General features: G+C 38.6%; 1 protein-coding gene across 1 annotated transcript in view; it reads left to right on the forward strand.

Moving 5' to 3' along the window:
- The window catches only part of SRBD1 (S1 RNA binding domain 1), a 324,250-nt gene that overhangs the window by 6,557 nt on the left and 297,932 nt on the right, over positions 1–19,761 (forward strand). The window contains exons 2-4 of the mRNA XM_006882310.1: positions 1,129–1,318; positions 3,565–3,948; positions 12,016–12,182. Coding sequence (XP_006882372.1) covers positions 1,129–1,318; positions 3,565–3,948; positions 12,016–12,182 — 741 coding nt within the window. The remainder of the gene's footprint in view (positions 1–1,128; positions 1,319–3,564; positions 3,949–12,015; positions 12,183–19,761) is intronic.

Here is a 19,761-nt window from a genome sequence, read left to right on the forward strand (position 1 = left end):
AAATGAATCTGACTAGTACTTAGGAAAAGAAACAATTTTGAATTATTAAAATGGATAAGCCCACATTGACACATGTCAGAGCTATTTAGAGATCACTAGTAATTTCAGCTCCTGTGATTCAGTAGTGAGGAGTTCCCCTGCGAACCCAGAGCCACACAGTGTGATTTGAATCCACTGGCTGCTCTGAGGGAGAAAGATGGACAATCTCCTGAGAAGACCCACTGGAGGGTCAGCTAGGAGTTAGCTCTGATTCGATAATGTTGTTGTTGTTGTTTAATGCCGTTGAGTCGTAGATGACTCATAGCGACCCTATGAACGAACAGCCTGAGCACTGTTCGTACATAGAGTTTCTGGAGGCAAGCCATTTTGGAAGTGGATGCTGCTCCTGCTTCCAGGCTTGATTTAGTCGGGAAGCTCCAGCCAACACTGTCCACCATGGGTGCCCATTACCACGATTGGCACATCACTGTCACAGGCTTCAGCATCACAGCAACCACGAGTTACCTCTGTACAGCAACGCACAGACCAGTGCTATACCACCTAGAAGAATGTTTGACAGGAAGACAATTTGAACCTGGCTGAGGACCACAGATGACAATCACCCACCTTCGGCTTGGTAGCACAGCTTCCTTCCACTAGGCCAACGTAGTTCTCTCTTGGTCGTCGTCATTATTATTTTTGTTTAATGCCGTCGAGTCGTAGACGACTCATAGCGACCCTATGAACGAACAGCCTGAGCACTGTTCGTGCATAGAGTTTCCAGAGGCAAGCCATTTTGGAAGTGGATGCCGCTCCTGTGGATTCCTGTGGATTCGATAATACAAAACAAAAATAGTCTCAGATATGTTAAATGTACATGTGTAGTGTTGACCTCCTCACAGGGGAGATTGTGGAGATATGTGAGTCAGTGTTTACAACCTGGGATGTTTGTAGAAGTCTATGATCAACTCTTGCTTCAATTCATAGCAATATATATTCATTGCCTGTGCTCACATAACTCTTATTTTTCATTCAAACACCTCCTATGTTGGTTTTGTTTTTTCTAGAAGCATGGCAGGGTTTGTTTGTTTATTCCCCTTTGACATTTAATCTTATTTTCCTTGGAAATTCTCTGTCAATTTTCTCTAGGTCATCTGCATCTGATGAAGATGACAAGGAAGATAGCGTCTGGGAGCCTCAAAATAAAGTCCCCAAAAGCCGTAAACCACGTGTGCCTAAGGAACCTAAGGTACCTAAGCCAAAGAAGGTGCCGCGGGTGAAGAAGCACACCCCCAAGATCGGTGATGATGTAGAGGACGTGGTTGTTAAGGAGGAGCTGGTAGGTGAAACCAAGATTACAGCTGGTGCCACAGAATGGATTTAACTGTTCGTCTTGGAGCATCTTTAAATAATAACTGCCCTAGTGTTTTCACAATGATACTCTTACTATGCATTGTATACACAACTTTTTATGAGCACATTTGTTGTATATGGCAAGGATACTGCTCAGTATTTTATTGGGCCCCTATATAAAAAATCAAATACTTTTGATTTTTATTTATTTATTTTGATTAGAGTAAAAGTTTACATCTTAGTTTTTCAATCATGCACATTTTGTTTTCATGACATTATTTATAATACCCACAATGTCTGCCCATCCATGTAATCCATATTGTCTTTCCTGTCACCTATGTTAATCAGTGTTTATTTTCTATGTGTTAATTTATCTGTTTCACTGTTCCTGCCCTATCCCTTTCTGGTAACCATACTAAAATGATTATCTGTCTGTAAATCTTCCTTTAGCTTTTTGTATTCGTGGTCCACACTTACTTATCCTTTTATGACTGAGTGACTTCTCTCAACATAATGTCCTCTAGATTCATCCATATTTAGCAGTGATTCACAAGTTCTTCATTGTTTTTCAAGGTTACAAAGTACTCTTACATAAACGTACTATATTTCTCTATCCATTTGTTTCCTGATAGTATTTGAATAGCTTCCATTTCTTTGCTATTGTAATACTGCAGTAATCATGGATGTACATGTGTTTTTTCATGTTGTAGCTCTTATTTCTTTTGCTTATATAATTAGTGGAGTAGCTTGATCAAATCCATTTTCAGCTTTTAAAGAAAATGCTAAACTGTTCACTGTAGTGTTGCACCAGCTCTGGTAGTCTAGTGTTAACAAGTTTCACTGCAATCCTAAAGGCATGCAGTTCAAGTCTGCCAGTTGCTCTATGGCAAAAAGATGGGCAGTCTTTTCCTGTGTGATTAACTGCTTCTGAAAACCCCTGGAGGCTCAGCTATGAGTCGGTTCTGACTCACAGAATACTACAACAACCAGAAGTATATGGAAGTTCCAGTCTCTCTACACCCTTGCCAGCATTTGTTGTGTATATCTTTTTAACTTTACCGTTGTAGTTGGGGTGAGGTTTTTCCCATTTTTTGTTTGTGCCATTGATGTCACTTAGGTAATGAGACTGGGCGAGCTTGCTTACCTGTAGCCATACTTATTTACCATTCTGTCACCTGTGCTAAGAAGAGTGCCAGGTCTTGTTCCTTCACATCAGAGCTGTCACTTGGAAGGGCAGCCAGTGGTGATGTAGGGAGGCCTGGGTGCCTGTGTTGAAATCTTACTTATAACCATGCTGAGCACCTGCCCTGCTGTCATGCTTTGTCTCCTGTCCTGCAGTCTTTGTGAATGGGGGACAGGTGTGGTCTTTGGAGTTTATAGGAATGTGTGAGCGTGGGGATGTTACTCTTCTTCCCATAAATAATTGGCATTTCATTCCAGGTTCTAGTCTTGTTTTTTGGCATTTGGAAATCTATTCTTTTTAATAGGGATTTAGTTGTAGTTTGGCTGTTGATCTGACTCTCCGTGACCTGGTCTGTGCTGCGTAGATCCACTCCATAGGCTTCTCAGGGCTGTGACTGCAGAAGCAGCTTGCCAGGCCCGTTTCCCACGATAGTCTGGCTGATTGTAAACTGCTAGCCGTTTGGTGAGTAGTTGATGGCTAACTGCTTGTACCACCTAGGTGCTGTCCTTTACTTTTCTTTTTAAATCAGATTTTAATTTCCAGATAATTGGACACTCACATGCAATTGTAGAAAATATTACCGAGAAATTCCTTTACCTGGTTTCCTCCTTGTTGTAACATCCTATGAATGCAATATCCCAACCAGGATAGAAATTGATAAAACTCACCAATCTTAGTTAGATTTCTTCAGGTTTTCCTTGTGCTCATGTGTTTGTTATACATAATTTTATTATCTGTATAGAGTCTACCACTCTGAGTCCTTAACAAGGATCTTGAGTATTAGCTTTTTTAAAATCCCTTCCTTCCCTCACCTTCACCTCTGGCAGCCACTAACCTATTAACTATTTTACATTTCGTTAATGTTATATAAACATAATCATACAGTGTGAAACCTTTTGAGATTGACTTTTTCCCTAATTCTTGGCACTGTGATTGTAAGCTTCATCCAAGTTGTTAGTGTATTGGTAAGTTATTCCTTTTTAATGCTGAGTATTATTTCAGAGCACTTGATTTTCCTCTTCTAAATCTGTGTTTCTTGTCCTTTTTAGAATAACTCTGTGGCTATTGATGTTGATTTGCAAGACAGAAAAAATGAATTGAATATTGTGAAGACTCCAAAAACATTACAGAAAAAGCGGAAAAATTCAGCCCAGTCAGGGACAAACATCACTCAGAAGTCTAAAAAGCAGAAAGTTGAAGAAACCAGCAGAGTTACCAACTTAGAAGGTGAGAATAGCAGTCCAGAGACACCATCGACAAGCACCCTGTGGGAAGGTGCATGCAAGAAGGAAAAGAATGAAGAAGACTTCACATTTGGACAGTCTCCTCTAAAGAAAATGAAGACTACAACATGTCCTCAGGGACAGCCTGTAAAGTTTCCAGCGAATGCCAACAGTAAGGAAGAGGTGCAAATGAACTGGGACATAGTGCAGGTATGAATTAGCCTGTTTCAGTCACTGGTTGGTTTATTGATTCTTTTTTGTGTAGCAGTTACATTGGCTGAGAGTTTATAATTCTTCTTTGTGTTTTGTGAGTGATTTCCTGGAGGCTTTGACCACTGGTCCCTTTATTGGGTATGCTTTTCATATTTTCAGCTTATCAGCCCCAGCATTTCTTAAGTGGAAAACTGTGACCTCAGTTAAGGTAGGTTTTTGTCATGCTGTCTTTGTGAACATACATTGTGTAGGCAGATTGTACCAATAATTTGTGTCCTCCAAAGTTTCCTGTTAAGTTTTTGACTTGAACTTAGATATATTTTTTCCATAAAAATAGTGCATATGGTTAAGTAGATTGCCCAGTTAGAATACCTGTTTAGCCCCAAGCATAATGTTGTAACATACTGAGAACAGGGCCTAGCAGTTTTCTAAAGGGAACTTCTATCAGAATTTCAATTTGAGGTGCCAAAATTATATCTTATTGAAGAATATATCATCTGTCTCTATTTCTTCCACTGTCTTTGAAGACCATAGAAAGGACCCAAAGAGTGATTCTTGAGTAATTTTCAACATTTTCATATATTTGTATATATAGATAGATAGATAGCAGTGCCTTTAAGGAGAGATGGGATCAAGGTGACCCCTCTCTGATCTCTCTTCCTTAGTGATTTTAGTATATATTCTGTCTTTGGTAACATTTCCTGCTTTAAAGGCTAGGATCTGACTACTACTTTTCAACTGGGACTCTTTACAGAGGAATTCTTCTATTCAGTCTACGTTTCCCTCTATTACCTGCTAGTTGAATATCACTAGGTCTTTTCTCCTCCTAAATTTTATTTTTTTGCTATTAGAAATATGCATAGTGAAACAGTTTGTATATGTACGATTAAACAACATTGATTCTATTCTTTGAATTATACAACCATTCTCACCTTCCTCTTCTGAGTGTTCCTCCCTTACTAACAAACTCACTGTTCCTTAAAGATTATTTACTCTTTTAAGTTGTTGTTGATCTTTATTATGGTCTTTAAAAGACCATCATGCTCAAGGCAGACTTTATTTTTGATCTAGTTAAGATAATGGTTTTGTTTAAGAAGACTGCAAGAGATTTTGGTTTGTTTTTTTTTTAGATTTTATTTTAATAATTTTAAGAAACATTTACAGAGATTTTGGATTTCCTTTCATTCATTGTTGCAGAGATATTTTTAAAAAAATTTTTTTATTATTAATTTCAATGAGAATTTACAGAGACTTTGGATTTCCATTCATTCATTGTTACACTTTTATCCCTGCCTGCCCCTCCCCCATCAAGAAATATTTTTGATGTAGATTCAAATTTTTTTTTTTAAATGTCAAGAGGCAGTTGTCACTGGAGGCAATTAGCTGCATAATCCATGTTGTTTTTGTTATGTGCCGTTGAGTCACCTGTGACTCATGGTGACCCTATGTACAAAAGCGCTGAACTTTGTCCTGTCCTGAGCCAGTCTCATTGTCTCCAGCACACCTGCCCCTGTGACCTCAGTCAATGTCAGTCCATCACATCCAGTCTTTCTTTCCTGCATTGTTGCTCCACGCTTCCAAGCATGATGTCCTTCTCTAAGGACTTGCCTCTCCTGGTGAAATGCCCAAAGTATGTGAGACAGAGCTTAAAAATCCTTGCCTTCAGAGAACAAGTTGGTTTTACCCTCTCTAGGACAGACCTGTTTGTTCTTTTGGCAGTTCATGTTATGGTCAAGACTGTTCTCTAGCAACACAACTCAAAGGCATTAATTCTTCCTCTGTCATCTTTATTCATTGTCCAGCTCTCTGATTCATAGCAAGTAACTGGATCAGGTGCACCTTAGTCTGTAGACTGACATCTTTGCACTTCAGCACTCTGGAGAACCCCCTGACAGCTGTCTTTGCTAATCCAATTCGTCTTTTGGGTTTCTGACTGCTAGTGCCGAGAGTGTTGACTGTGGAGCCAAGCAAACTAAAGCTGTGAACAATCTCAATCTCTTCACCTCCATCCTGATGCTGTCAGTTGGCCCAGGGATGAGAATCTTTGTCTTCTTGATATTGATCCTCAATCCATATTGAAGGCTGCAGTCCTTGATTTTCTGTAGCAAACGCTTCAGGTCTTCCTCAATTTCAGCAAGCAGGGTTGTGTCATCTGTATAATGTAGGCTGTTGATGAATCTTCCACCAATCCTGATGCCACACTTCTCATACAGTCCAGCCTCCTGGATAATCTGTTCTGCATATAGGTTGGAAAGATATGTAGATAGGACACATCCTTGGCATACACCCTTCCCAATTTTGAACCATGCAGTGTTTCCTTGCTCGGTTCTGACTACTGCCTCCTGGTCCAAGTATAGATTTCACATTAGCATGATCAAGTGTTCTGGGATTCCCATTCTTCTCAGAGTCAGCCACAGTTTGTTGTAATCCACACAGTCCAATGACTTTGCATAATCAATGAAACAGACATTCCTCTGGTACTCTCTGCTTTCTGCTAAGATCCATCTAACATTAGCTACCATATCCTAGTACCATGACCCCTTCTAAAGCCAGCCTGCACTTCTGGCAGTTCTCAGTTGATGTGCTGTTCCAGTCGTTTTTGGATAATCTTCAGTAGAATCTTGCTTGCATATGATATCAATGATATTGGTTGATAATTTCCACATTCTGTCAGATCACCTTTCTTTGTAAAGGGAACAAATACAGATCTCTCCCAGTTGGTTTGACAATTATCTGCTAATAGAAATACTTTTACTTCTTCTAATCTGGATATTTTTAAATTCTTTTTCTTGCCTTATTGCTCTGGATTGGACTCCTAATATAATATTGAGTAGAAATGGTAAGACCAGGCACCCTTATCTTCTTCCTGATTTCAGGATGAATGCTCTCAGTCTTTGTATGCTAGCTGTTGCCTTTTTATGTGATAAATATCCCTTTTATTTCAGCATTTTTAGGGTTTTCATCAAGAAAAGGTATTAGATTTTATCAGATACTTTTTGTATGTCCATAGGAGTTAATCTTGTAATTATTTTCCTGTTATATTTATGTCAATCAGTAATTTATTTTCTGATTTTGTAATTTCCATACAGTCTTAGTATAAATTCCTTGTATTTTATTATGAATCTCCTATTGTTATATTGATCTTTTATTATTAATCTTACTATGTGACTTTTTTTCTTATTGTGTAACTCTTTTAATATGCTGTTGGGTTCTGGCAAGATTTTATTGAAAATTTGTTTATATTCATGAGTTAGAAGTTTTCTTTTCTCAGAAAGTCTTTGTTGGCTTTACCAAGTGAGTTAAGGAGTAGTCACTCTTTTTCTTTGTTTTAGAAGACTTAACATAATTAGTGTCAATTTTCCTCAGAATTCTTGAAAAACTTCTCAAGCTATCCAATCCAGGCCTTTTAGTTGCTGGAAAGGGTTTGATTACTGATTCAGTCTCCTATGTGCGCAGTTAAAATTTTCTACTTTTTTTGCATATTCGTATAGATAAATTATGTTGCTAGAAATTTGTCCTTTTCATCTAAGTTTTCAAATTTAGTACAGTATTTCATAGTTTTCTGTTGTGATAATTTTTATATTTTGTTGTATCTGTTTTAGTGTTCCCAGTTTTATTTTTTATTTTGGTTATTTGTATTCTCATGTTTTTCTTTTTGAGTCTGGCAAAAATAGGCCAGTTTTACTCATTTTTTTCAAAGGTATATTATTTTTGGTTGTTATTATTGTTCTATTCTCTATTTTAGTTTATTTCTGCTTTTATCTTTTATTATTTGGCTTCTTCTGGTTGGTTTGGGCTTAGTTTGATCTTCTTTAATTTACAGCCAGACTAGTTTAAGATATTGTCTCTTCATGTAGGCATTTATTGCTATAAATTTCTTTCTGATGAGTGCTTTTGCTATATTTTATAGAGTTTCATATGTTGTGTTTTTATTTTTGCCAGTTGTTTGTAATAATTCCCCCCCCCCCCCGTAGCCACCTAAGGAATAGAATGCTGTCTCAATGGTTTTGATTTAATTCCTGTTCCTTAGTTAAGTAGTCCATCATTTCTTGGTGAAACAGTATTAACTAGACTCCTTTTATGACATTTAGACCTAGATGAAAGTATTTTAAAAATTGATGCATAAACCTCTTGCACCAGATTTACCCTGAAATCTTACTTAAAATGTAGAACCTTGGGCCTGTCACAAATCTCTAGATAGAGTAGGTGAACATGCTCCTTGCAGTCTGACAATCTCAAGGCCATTGCTGAAGTCCTGTGTTATTCCATCTACTTGAGCTTCTTACTCTCTTTCACTGACCATCTATCTTTCCAAGCATGATGTCCTTCAAAAAATAGGCCTTTCCTAGCAATATGCTCAGAGTATGTGAGATGAAGTTTATCTTCTATTTCCAAGGAGCTTTCTGACTGCTCCCTGTTCAAGGCATACCTGTTTGTTATTTTGGCAGTCCATGGGGTATTGAGTACTCTTCTTCAACACCATGACTGAAAGGCATCAGTTCTTCTTCTGTCATCTTTATTTATTGTCTAGCTCTCAACAGCATAGCAAGTGATTGAAACAGGCACACCTTAGTGCTCTAACAGCACTACTCCTCAGTAATTTGGAGAACTTCTAACTGCACACTTCCCCAGTGTAACCCAAGGGTGTTGATTGTGAATCCAAAATGAAGTCATTGACAATTTTAGCCTTCTCTTCATCTATCGTAATGCTCCTTGTAATAATATGTGAGAATTATTGTTTTCTTGACACACTGAAATCCAGTCCATAGTGAAAGCATTGTTCTTTGATCTTCTGCAGCAAGCACTTCAAATCCTCCTCATTTTCTGCAAGAAAAGGTTGTGTTATCTGCATAACGTAGGTAATTGATGAGTTTTCCTCTGATCTTGATTCCCCATTCTTCTTCATAGTGTCCAGCTTCTCAAATAATTTGCTAAGTATTATTGCTGAGTTTGAATAGTTATGGAGAGAGGACATGACCCTGATGTACATGTTTCTTAATTTTAAACTGTGTAGTATTCCCTTGCTCTGTTCAGCAACAGCCTCCTCGTCTGGGTGTAGGTTTCACATGAGCACAATTAAATGTCTTGAGATTCCCATTCTTCTCAATGCTAGCCATAATTTGTTATCATCCACACATTAAAATGCCTTTGTATAGTCAGTAAACACAAATAGACATTCTTGTGATTTTCTTTGCTTTCAGCCAGAATCTATCTGACAATAGCAATGATATCCCTAATGCCATGACAATATCACCTAATGCCTGGCAGTATCTGTGCTGGGAAATTTGGAGGATAACTGTCTGGCCAACGGATTGGAAGAGGTCCGTAATTGTTCCCATTCTCAAGAAAGGTAATTCAACGGAATGTGGAAAGTATCTAACAATATCATTAATATTACATGCAAGCAAAATGCCATTGAAGATCATTCAAAACCAGCTAGAACACTACATAGATAGGGAATTTCCAGAAGTTCAAGCAGGATTTAGAAGATGCTGTGGCACTAGGGAATATCATTGCTAATGTCAGATGGATCCTGACCGAAAGTGGAGAATACCAGGAGAATGTCTATTTATGCTTTATTGACTATGCAAAGGAACTTGACTATGTGGATCATAACAAATTATGACTAACATTGAAAAGAATGGGAATCTCAGAGCACTTAATTGTGATCATGTGAAATCCTTACTTAGACTAGGAGGCTGTTATACGAACAGAGCAAAGGAATACTGTATAGTTTAAAATTAAGAATAGAGTGTGTCAGGGTGGTACTCTTTCCCTGTGCCTATTCAGTCTGTATGCTGAGCAAATTATTTGAGAAGCTGGATTCTCTTAAGAGGAATGTGACATCAGGATCGGAGGGAGGTGCTTCAATAACCTGCATTATGCAGATTTCACAACCTTGCTTGCTGAAAGTGAGGAGGAATTGAAACACTTTTGGCAGAAGATCAAGGAATGCAGCCTTCAATGTGACTTGTGTCTCAGTGTCAAGAAAACAAAGATTCTTAGCACTGAATTGATTGGCAACGGTGTGGTGGATGGAGAGAGATTGAAACTGTCAACAACTTCATCTTGGATCCACAAATAACAGCCTTGGTTTCTTCTGTCATCCTTATTCACCGCGCAGCTCTCAGATGCACAGCAAGGAATCAGAAAAACCCTGACCTGAATCAGACGCGTCTAGTACTCAAACTGACATTTCAGTGTTGGCCAATTCTTTTTGTTACAATGATTTTGTATATTCCCTCCTTCTTTTGATGCTTCCTGGGTCATTCCATATTTTTCCCATAACGTCTCTCAGTATTATAGCTTGAGGCTTGAATTTGTTTTTCAGTACTTGTAGCTTGGGAAATGGCTGGATGAGTGTTCCCAATTTTTTATTCCTGATCCCGTTTCTCTTCACATTTCATTATAATACTTGGCTATGTCTTCTTGAGATGCCCTTTGAAATCTTCTGTTCTGATCTTTAATTTCAGTAACTCTTCCCTTTGTTTTGACTTCTTGATGCTCTGCTGCAATTTTTAGGTTCTCTTTGGACATCCATTGAGGTTTTTTCTTTCTCCTCATTCTTTGTAGTGGTCTTTTGTGCTCTTCATGGATGATTTCCTTAATGTCATCCCATAACTTATCTGCCCTTTGATTATTGAAGTTCAGTGTTTATACCTATTCTTAAGATAACTTTTAAATTCAAGTGGAGTAGACTCAAGATCATATTTTGGTGCTTTTGTACTTATTTTAATTCAGCCTCAGTTTGATCTTGCACATAAGCAGTTGATGATAATTGTGACAGATATTTCCAATTTGTGCTTACTTTAGAGGTTATATTGGCATATCCTCTCACTGGTAATGAACAAAGTATCTTTTCCTTTTATTCATGCCAGTATCGTGACTCCTTGATATTTACTATATTTGTTTGATATTTACTGCCATATGATGGATGAAAACCCTCATAGAATTTTAATAATATGGAGTGATATATGTTGGATCATACTGAATTTGTAGAAATAGCTCCTTGAATATTAAGATTGTCTATGAACATGCCTATTTTACCTAATTTTTTTCTTTTTTAAAAAACACAGCAGTTATACCCTCTTCACTTATTGACATGATTAGGTTCTAAAAACCAGGTCATTATGCAAAAATGAAAGGTGACTTTGTCCCTATACAGGGAACTCTGGTGGCTTAGTGGTAAGGAGCTGTGTTGCCTACCCAAAGTCATGTAGTTTGAATTCACCAGCTTTTCCACAGGAGAAAGATGGGCAGTCTCCCACCATGTGCTTTACTGCCTCTAAAAAACCACTGGAGAGGCAGCTGTATATTGGTTTCAACTCTATGATATATGGTAACGACAACATATCTGTATAATTGATAAATTTTATTTTATTTTTTTTAAAATTTATTTTATTTTTTTTTTGTGTGTGTGTACCATCAAATTGGATCTGACTGGTACAGGAGTAGGTTGCCCATTCTTTTCCAGGAGAGCATCTGGTGGATTCTAACCACCTACCTCTGGGATTGCAGTGCAGCTTCTTTCCACTAGGCCACCAGAGCTCGCTGATAAATTTTATTTTTATGCAACTGCCAGATCTCAAAGAATCATGGCCTAACCAAGTTGACATATAACCTTAAGCATCACATCCACCCACAGTGACATTAGAGATACATTGTTAATGCACAGTAGAATCAGATAGTAGGGTTTTTTTAACTATTGTAGTAAATGCAAAATGTTCAGTAATGTGTTGATTAATAAGGAGAGAGCATAGTTTCTAAGTCAACTCGTTGTTATTGAGTTGGAACCAACTCCTAGCTGAGCCTCTGACAGGTTTATTGGAGACTCTGATCTCAAGGGAGGAGACTATCTTCTATCTTGAAGCCATTGGTAGATTTGAATCACCAGGAAGTTGCTGCCTTTGGGTTAAATGGTGCAACTACTTCACCACCAGAACTTACTGATTCTAAGAGTCTTGGGAGTATTATTTGATTCTATGTTTTTAACTATCCATTGTAATATAAATGCTAATTTTTTAAGAATTAAACCATAAATCACTATGTATCTTCAATTTGCAGGTTTTATCTGAGAGAACTAATATTGAACTTTGGGTTTGTGCCAACATCATTCGTCTGTTTAATGATGAAAATACTATTCCCTTCATTGTACGTTACCGGAAAGAGCTCATTAATAACCTTGATGCTGATTCCTTGAGAGAAGTTCAACAAACACTAGAGGACCTGAGGTGAGAAACCCAAGAAGGGGCGGATTTATAAGAGGAAAGAAGTATTTAACCCTATGAGGAGAAACAGTGAAGAAGTAAATAATAGTATATTTGGTAGTTGAAATGTTTTATTTACAGAAATTATTTTAATCTGGATATAATACTTTTCTAGCAAAAGATTTCAGCTTTCTTTTACTTATTAAAGTGTGTATGGGTCTCTATGTTTGGTATGTTTATGTGTAACTAAGACATTTCTCAAGAGAAAGGTAGTTGTAGTGAAAGTATGTGCCTCCCAGTTGTCATTGTCTCTTACAGAAATAATTATCAGTAAGAAACCAGAAAGATGAATATAAGTAAATTTTCAACAGTTTATATAACTGCCCCCTTAGTGCCTGTTTCTTGAAAGTATGGTTTGATGGAAAATAGAATTTCTCCCCCACTTTTTTATGAAGCATTGTAGTTTGTTATTGTTGTTGTGGTTAGGTGCCATCGATTTGGGTACAACTCATAGCGAGTACAACTCCTATCCTGTGCCATCCTCACACTTCATGACACGCTAGAGCCCATTGCAGCAGTCACCATGTCTGTCAGTCCATCTGGTTGAGGATCTTCCTCTCCTTCACTGACCCTCCACCAGCATCATGTCCTTCTCCAAGGAATAGCCCCTCCTAGCAATGTGCCCAAAGTATGTGAGGTGAAGCCACCAAAGAGCCTCTAAGACCACTCTGGCCACACCTTCTCTAAGACTTATCTGTTGTTTTAGCTGTTCATGGGATGTTCAGTGTTCTTCTCCAACACCACAGCTCAAAGGCGTCAATCCTTCTGTCATTAATGAGCTGTAAGTTTGTAGAATTTCTGAACTTACTTTAATAACTTAGAAATGTGCATGCTAAGACTATAAAGATAGTAGGACTCTAACCATATTCTGTAAACCTGAACCAGACCTATAGCTATGGAACTGATTCGCCACTCTCACTCCTGGGTTTCTGAGCCTGTAGATCTTAATGGCAGGAGACACTACCCAACTTTCTCACAGTGAGTTTCTGGAGACTTAAAGTGCCAGCTTTTTGATTAGCAGTGCAATTCACTTATGTACCACAGCAGAGCTCTTTGTATTATTATTCAATAGAGTTTACTGACAGTCATTACTACACAGCAAACATGTAGTGAACACATTACTTCTTTATATCCCTGTGTAAAAGAAGCAAGGGCCACGTGGTGGTGGCCGTATCTGACCTCAACTCACACCTCAGTGGGAAACTCTGCATCAACAGCATCTACAACACAGAACCAGTTCCCATAAGGTCAGACATATTCTCCTCACTCCTACACTTCTTTCTACTAATTCTACTATCAATCTTATTGATTTCTTGGGTTTATAATTCATTGCAGCAGCTCACAGAGAACACAGAATCCTATCTGTGATTATAGGGCTTATTAGGGAAGTTAACAGAGTACAATTTCAGTTGGCAACAGGGTATGATTTCTCAGTCAGGACAGGTTCTGAAACAGGCCCTGAAGCCGTCATCCTTCTGGCTTTTGTCTGTGTAAACACTTCTGCCAGTCCTGGCTCTCCCTGCAGTCTTCCAGCAGACTTGGCTGCTCTTCACTTTGTTCTGTGCATTAGTAGTCCCAAGGCCAGTTCTGTGTTGTCCCAGGTTTCTGCTGCGGCTGCTGCTTTTCCTCTGTAGCTCTGACTGACACAAGAATCCTTGGCCCCGAAGAGCCCACTGTGTTCTCTGCCTCTTCTTTGCTGATGGTGAGATTCTCAAATTCTGCTGCAGAATCCACTCAGTTTAAAGACAAGACTAGCCAGACCCCTTGTAGACAGGCAAACATACCCTGTTCGCATAGTCTCACTCATCACTTGGCAAAGCCAAACTCAGTGGCTAGGAAAGCCATTTTGAACAGTAAACTCTTAACAGCACAACCTGCCAAAGATGCACAATTTGTCTGATTGTGAAGAAACTGGAGACAAGTTGTGGGAATTTTATAGAATGATGGCTTGGAAACTTTAAGAAGTATCTAGGCCTTGAAAATCAAGGTAATACCTGTTGACTTGAGGGAAACTAACGAAACATGAAATCTAAGTGCAGAATTCCTGATTTTGAACAGAATCCACTGTGGTGTTGCTGATATTAGGTGCCTCAAGTCAGCTCTGACTCATAACAGAATGAAACATTGCCTGATCTTGTACCAGCTTCACAATCACTGTTGTTCATAAAGACAATATTGCAGTCACTGTGTCAGTTCATCTCATGGTGTGAGTTGGTCTTCCTCTTTTAGACCAACACTTGGCTCCATGTTTGTTGAAATATGTATGTTTAATAGAGTGGATTTCAGGAAAGCTTTATTTAACCAAAAAAAACCAAAACAACCGACCCCATATGAGGGAAAAAATAGATGTACGAAGGATTGTTTTGGAGGAAGTGCAGCCAGAGTGCTCCTGAGAGACAAAGATGGGGAAACATTGTCTGTTGTCAGGAGAACTCAGCCCTTGGACAAAGACATCATGCTGGGACCAGTGGAGGGTAACTGAAAGAGAGGAAGATCCTCATGGTCATGAACTGATACACTGACTACTGGGTTGAGAATGGCAGAGACTCTGAAGGTTCACAGGGTAGGGCAACATTCTGGTCTATTTCTCTTAGGGTTTGTAAGGTCCTTTGAGTTGCAGTCGACTCCATAGCACCTAACAACAACAAAAGAATTGGAAATCACTAATCTATTTCAATCTGATTCCTGTGCAGTCCATCAGGTAAAGTCCATGTGTATAGTTGATATGTGTGTTTCTTAAAAAAAATATCATGAATATACACACACCAAAAAGTCTTTTTCTTTTTGGCTCTTCTGTTTTACAAAGTATCATGCCTTTTTTGTGTGACTACTTGATAACATACTCAAAGTACATGTGTGAGAAGATTCACCATCCTTAGTTATAAAGATCTTTTGTTCTTTTGGCAGTTGGTCCATGGTATGTTGAATGTTCTTAATTAACATCACAATTTACAGACATTAACTCTTCTTTAATCTTCCTTATTGTCGCATGCATGGGAGATGATTGAAAATACCATGATTTGCATCAGGCGCACCTCGTCCTCAAAAGTGTTGTCCTTGCTTTTTAGCATTTCACTGTAGATTGCCTATTGCAATACATCCTTTAATTATTAAGTCCATGGTGTTGATTCCTTTACTACTTCAGTTATTTTTTACCATTTATTGTAATGTTTAATTATCCAGTTGGGGAAATTTTTATTTTCTTTCTGATGAGGTGCAGTGTACACCAAAGACTAGTCTTTAAGGCTTATCAGTAAGGGCTTTAAGTCTTGTTTTCTACAACAAGGTTATGTCATCTGCATATTACAGGTGGTTAATGAGTTTTCCCTCTAATTTTAATACTGCTTTCTTCTTTGTATGGTTAAGTTTCTCTGATGCTCAGCATTGTTGTTGTTGTTATGTGCTGTCGAGTTGCTTGCGACTCATCGCAGCCCTAAACTCCGCTCTGTCCTGTGCCAATCGCACTCTCTGACACTCCCATCCCAATGATCCCAGTCACTGAATCAATCCACCTCATAGAGGGCCTTCCCCTCCTGCGCTGTCCCTCCACCCTCCCAAGCATGATGTCCCTCTCTAAGGACTGGTCTCTCCTCACAACGTGTCCAAAGTATGCTAGACGGAGCCTCAGAATCCTTGCCTCCAAGGAGCCACCGGTTTAACCCTTTCCAGGACAAATCTGTTTGTTTTCCTAGCAGTCCATGGTATTCTCAATACTCTTCTCCAGCACCACAGCTCAAAGGCATCAATTCTCCTTCTATCCTCCTTGGTCATTGTCCAACTCTCTGATGCATAACAAGTGATTGCGAAGACCATGGCCTGTACCAGACGCACCTTAGTCTCCAGAGAGACACCATTGCTCTTCAGTACTTTGGAGAGGTCCCTAACAGCAGACTTTCCCATGGCAATGCGCCTTTTAATTTCCTGGCTGCTGGTGCCAAGACTGTTGACTATGGAGCCAAGCAAACTAAAGCTGTGTACAATCTCAATCTCTTCACCATCTATCCTGATGCTGCCAATTGGTCCAGTGGTGAGAATCTTTGTCTTCTTGACATTGAGCCTCAATCCATATTGTAGGCTGCAGTCCTTGACACTCTGCAGCAGGTGCTTCAGGTCCTCTTCAGTTTCAGCAAGCAGGGTTGTGTCATCCGCATAACGCAGGTTGTTGATAAATCGTCCACCAATCTTGACCCCACATTTCTCCTCATAGAGCCCAGCCTCCCAGATAATCTGTTCTGCATATAGGTTGAAAAGGTATGGAGACAGGATACATCCCTGGCGTACGCCCTTCCCAATTTTGAACCATGCAGTGTTCCCTTGCTCTGTTCTGACGACTGCCTCCTGGTCCAAGTATAAGTTTCGCATTAGAACGATCAAGAGTTCTGGGATTCCCATTCTTCTCATAGTCAGCCATAGTATGTTATGATCTACTGATTGAAAAATATAGTAAAAGGATACAACCTTGACACACTTCCTGATTTTAAACCATGCAGCATCCCTTTTTCTCTTGTTCTAATGACTCTTTTGGTCTATGTATAGGATGAGCACAAATGTTTCGGAATTCCAATTCTATAATTTATGTGTCTCAATAAAGCTCAAGAAGAGCAAAAAAAAAAAAAGATTCGTATAGTTTAATGCCTTTTAATAGTCAAAAGCACAAGTAAATAACTTTCTGATATTTTCTGTTTTCAACTACGTTCTTTCTGATATCCCTTCTTCCATGTCTCCTTCAGAATCGTTTTTGTGGTTCATTATGGTTCTACTGCTCCAGGGCCGTTTTAAATTGTCTTCAGCAAATTTTACCCATGTGTGATAATTAATGATACTGTTCTGTTATTTCTGCTTTGTATAAGATCACCTTTCTTTGGAATAGGCACAGATAGTGGAACTCCTTTAGTCAATTGGCTAGGTAGCTAGCTTCCAAATTTCTTGGCAGAGATGAGTTAGCATATCCACCTCTGCATCTGTTGTTTGAATACTTCAGCTGATACTCTGCCTATTGTTATTAGCCTTATTTTTCCATTAATGCCTTTACAACTGCTGTGCAGTTTGCTTTGCATCCTTTAATATCTTTACTTCTTTAGTTTCCTTTCAGAATATATACATTTTGTTTTGTGACATTAATTACAACTGATCAGTGCCATTTATGATATTTCATCAGATCCTCACTGTGCTTGCTTTTCCCTTCACCCTACCTGTCAATCTGCTGATCTCTGCTGCTCCTCTTTCCCTCCTCTCCCTTCCCTTTCAACTCTCCATGACTGTGTGTAAACTTTTCCTTAGCTTTTTTCCCTTCAATCTCTTTTGTATATCCTGTGCAACATTAATTGCAATATATACCATGTCTGATTGCTCATTCATTTTACATTGATTCTTCCTTTGCCTATTTCAAGAAAGTGTTCGTTACCTATTCATTCATCTCCTACTCTTCCCCTACTTCGAGTTGTACTGTTTTTTATAACAGTGGTATTTCACAGTATTTGTCCTGTTGTGTCAGAATTATTTCACTCAGTGTAATGTCATCTAGACTCATTCATGTTGTATAGTGTTTCATGCATTCTTCATTGTTTTCCAGTCTACCTGGTACTCCATTGTGTGAATGTACCACAGTTTCTCTTTTTGTTTATTGATGGACACATGGGCTGTTTCCATCTCTTTGCTATTGTAAACAATGTTGTCTAAACCTGGGTGTGTATATATCTATTTGTGTCACAACTCTTATTGCTTTAAGGTATATTCCTAATAGTGGAAAAACTAGATCAAACGGTACTTCTGTTTTCAACTTTTTGAGGAAATGCCAAACTGCCTTTCAAAGTGGTTGTGCTATTTTACATCCCTATCAGGAGTCTCTGGAGAATTTCCGTGTCACTCTGTCTTTGCCAACATTTGTTGTTTGGTGTCCTTTTGAACTTTACTGTTTTGGCTGGGGTGAGATGATAGCTCATTGTTGTTTTGATCAATGAGTTGGACTGACACAATGACTCTAGCAATCGGCTCAGTATGTTAGAGATGATGGGGATGGCATGTGATAGGTCAGAGTTCAGATCCGTTGTTTATAGGGTTGCTCTGTGTTGTACTCAACTTGAAGCCACATAACAACAATGACAACAGCAATAACAATAAATGGTGATCTTGAACATTAATTCATGTGTTTGTTGGCCATCTGAATATATTCTTTGATGAAGAGTCTTCTGCCCATTTTGTAATTAGTTGTCTTTTTCTTGTTCTGGTGTTTATTACAGATTTTAGATGCGAGTCCTTTATCAGAGAGGTCATTGCCAAATATTTTTTCATAGTGTAGGCTCTCTTTTTTATTCTTTTGGAGAAATTTTTTATTCTATCCTGGTTTTGCATTTTTGGCTGTATTGAAAAACTATTTACAACATAGACTAGGACTCTTGAATTTGTTCCTATTTTTCCTATAATGATCTCTATAGTTTTTGGTTTTACCCCTGAGTCCCTGATTCACCCTGAGTTGATTTTTGTGTATGTTCTAAGAAGGGAGCTCTGGGGGCGTAGAGGTAAGAAACTGTGCTGCAGTCCCGACAGCATGCAGTTCAAATCCACCAGTTGCTCCATGGGAGAAGGAAGATCATTCTCCTCCCTTGCAGTTAACTGCCTCTGGAAATCCACTGGAGGGTCAGGTATGAGTTGGTTCTGACTCAATGGAATATAACAACAACATGTTGTAGGATGTGGATCTTATAGTTATCAGTTTTCTGCAGACAGATGCCCAGTTTTCTCAGTACCACTTATTAAAGAGGCTGGCATTTTGTCTCCTTGTTAAAGATCAGTTGATCATAGTGGATGGATTGATTTCTGGGCTGATTCTGTTCCACTGTTGCTGCACCGATATTTTGGTATTTTGATTACTACTACTGTGTAGTAGGTTTTGAGATTAGAGAGTATAATGCCTCCTACTATGTTTTTCTTTTTCAGTAGATCTTTGCTTAACTGAGATCTTTCCTTTCCAAATAAAGTTGGAAATTGCCATTTCCATCTCCTTGATGAGTAGTGTTGGTAAGTGTATTGGGATTACATTAAATTTGTAGATTACTTGTGGTAGAATTTTCATAATATTGTGTCCCTGTCTCCCCCTACTCCAAGTTTGCTTTTCTCTTTAAAAGGATTCTTTCATTGTTGCACAATTTCTTCCCTCTCCTTGCCCTCCCAGTCGACTTTGCTGTGCACCTCTGTTCTGGACTATTGCCATACAAATAATATCTAATCATATATTTCTTTTAGATAATTCTTTCTCTCATCTATTTCAATTCAGTGCTCATTTATTTATCCCCCATTTTCTCAGTTTCCCTCCAATCCCCATGTCAGTCCTGTTTTGTAACAGTGACATTATGCCATATTTGTCCTTTTGCAACTGAGATAATTTAACTCAGCATAATGTCCTCCAGGGTCACCCATTTTGTATAATTCATGAGTTCCTTGTTTTTCCAGTGTTGCATGGTATTCCATTGTGTGATTATACCACAGCTTCTCTATCCATTCATTTGTTGGTGGGCACCTGGGTTGTTTCCATCTCTTTGCTTGT

Source organism: Elephantulus edwardii, unplaced genomic scaffold (assembly GCF_000299155.1).
Source record: "Elephantulus edwardii isolate Elephantulus edwardi_28Jun2011 unplaced genomic scaffold, EleEdw1.0 scaffold00019, whole genome shotgun sequence".
NCBI lineage: Eukaryota > Metazoa > Chordata > Mammalia > Macroscelidea > Macroscelididae > Elephantulus > Elephantulus edwardii.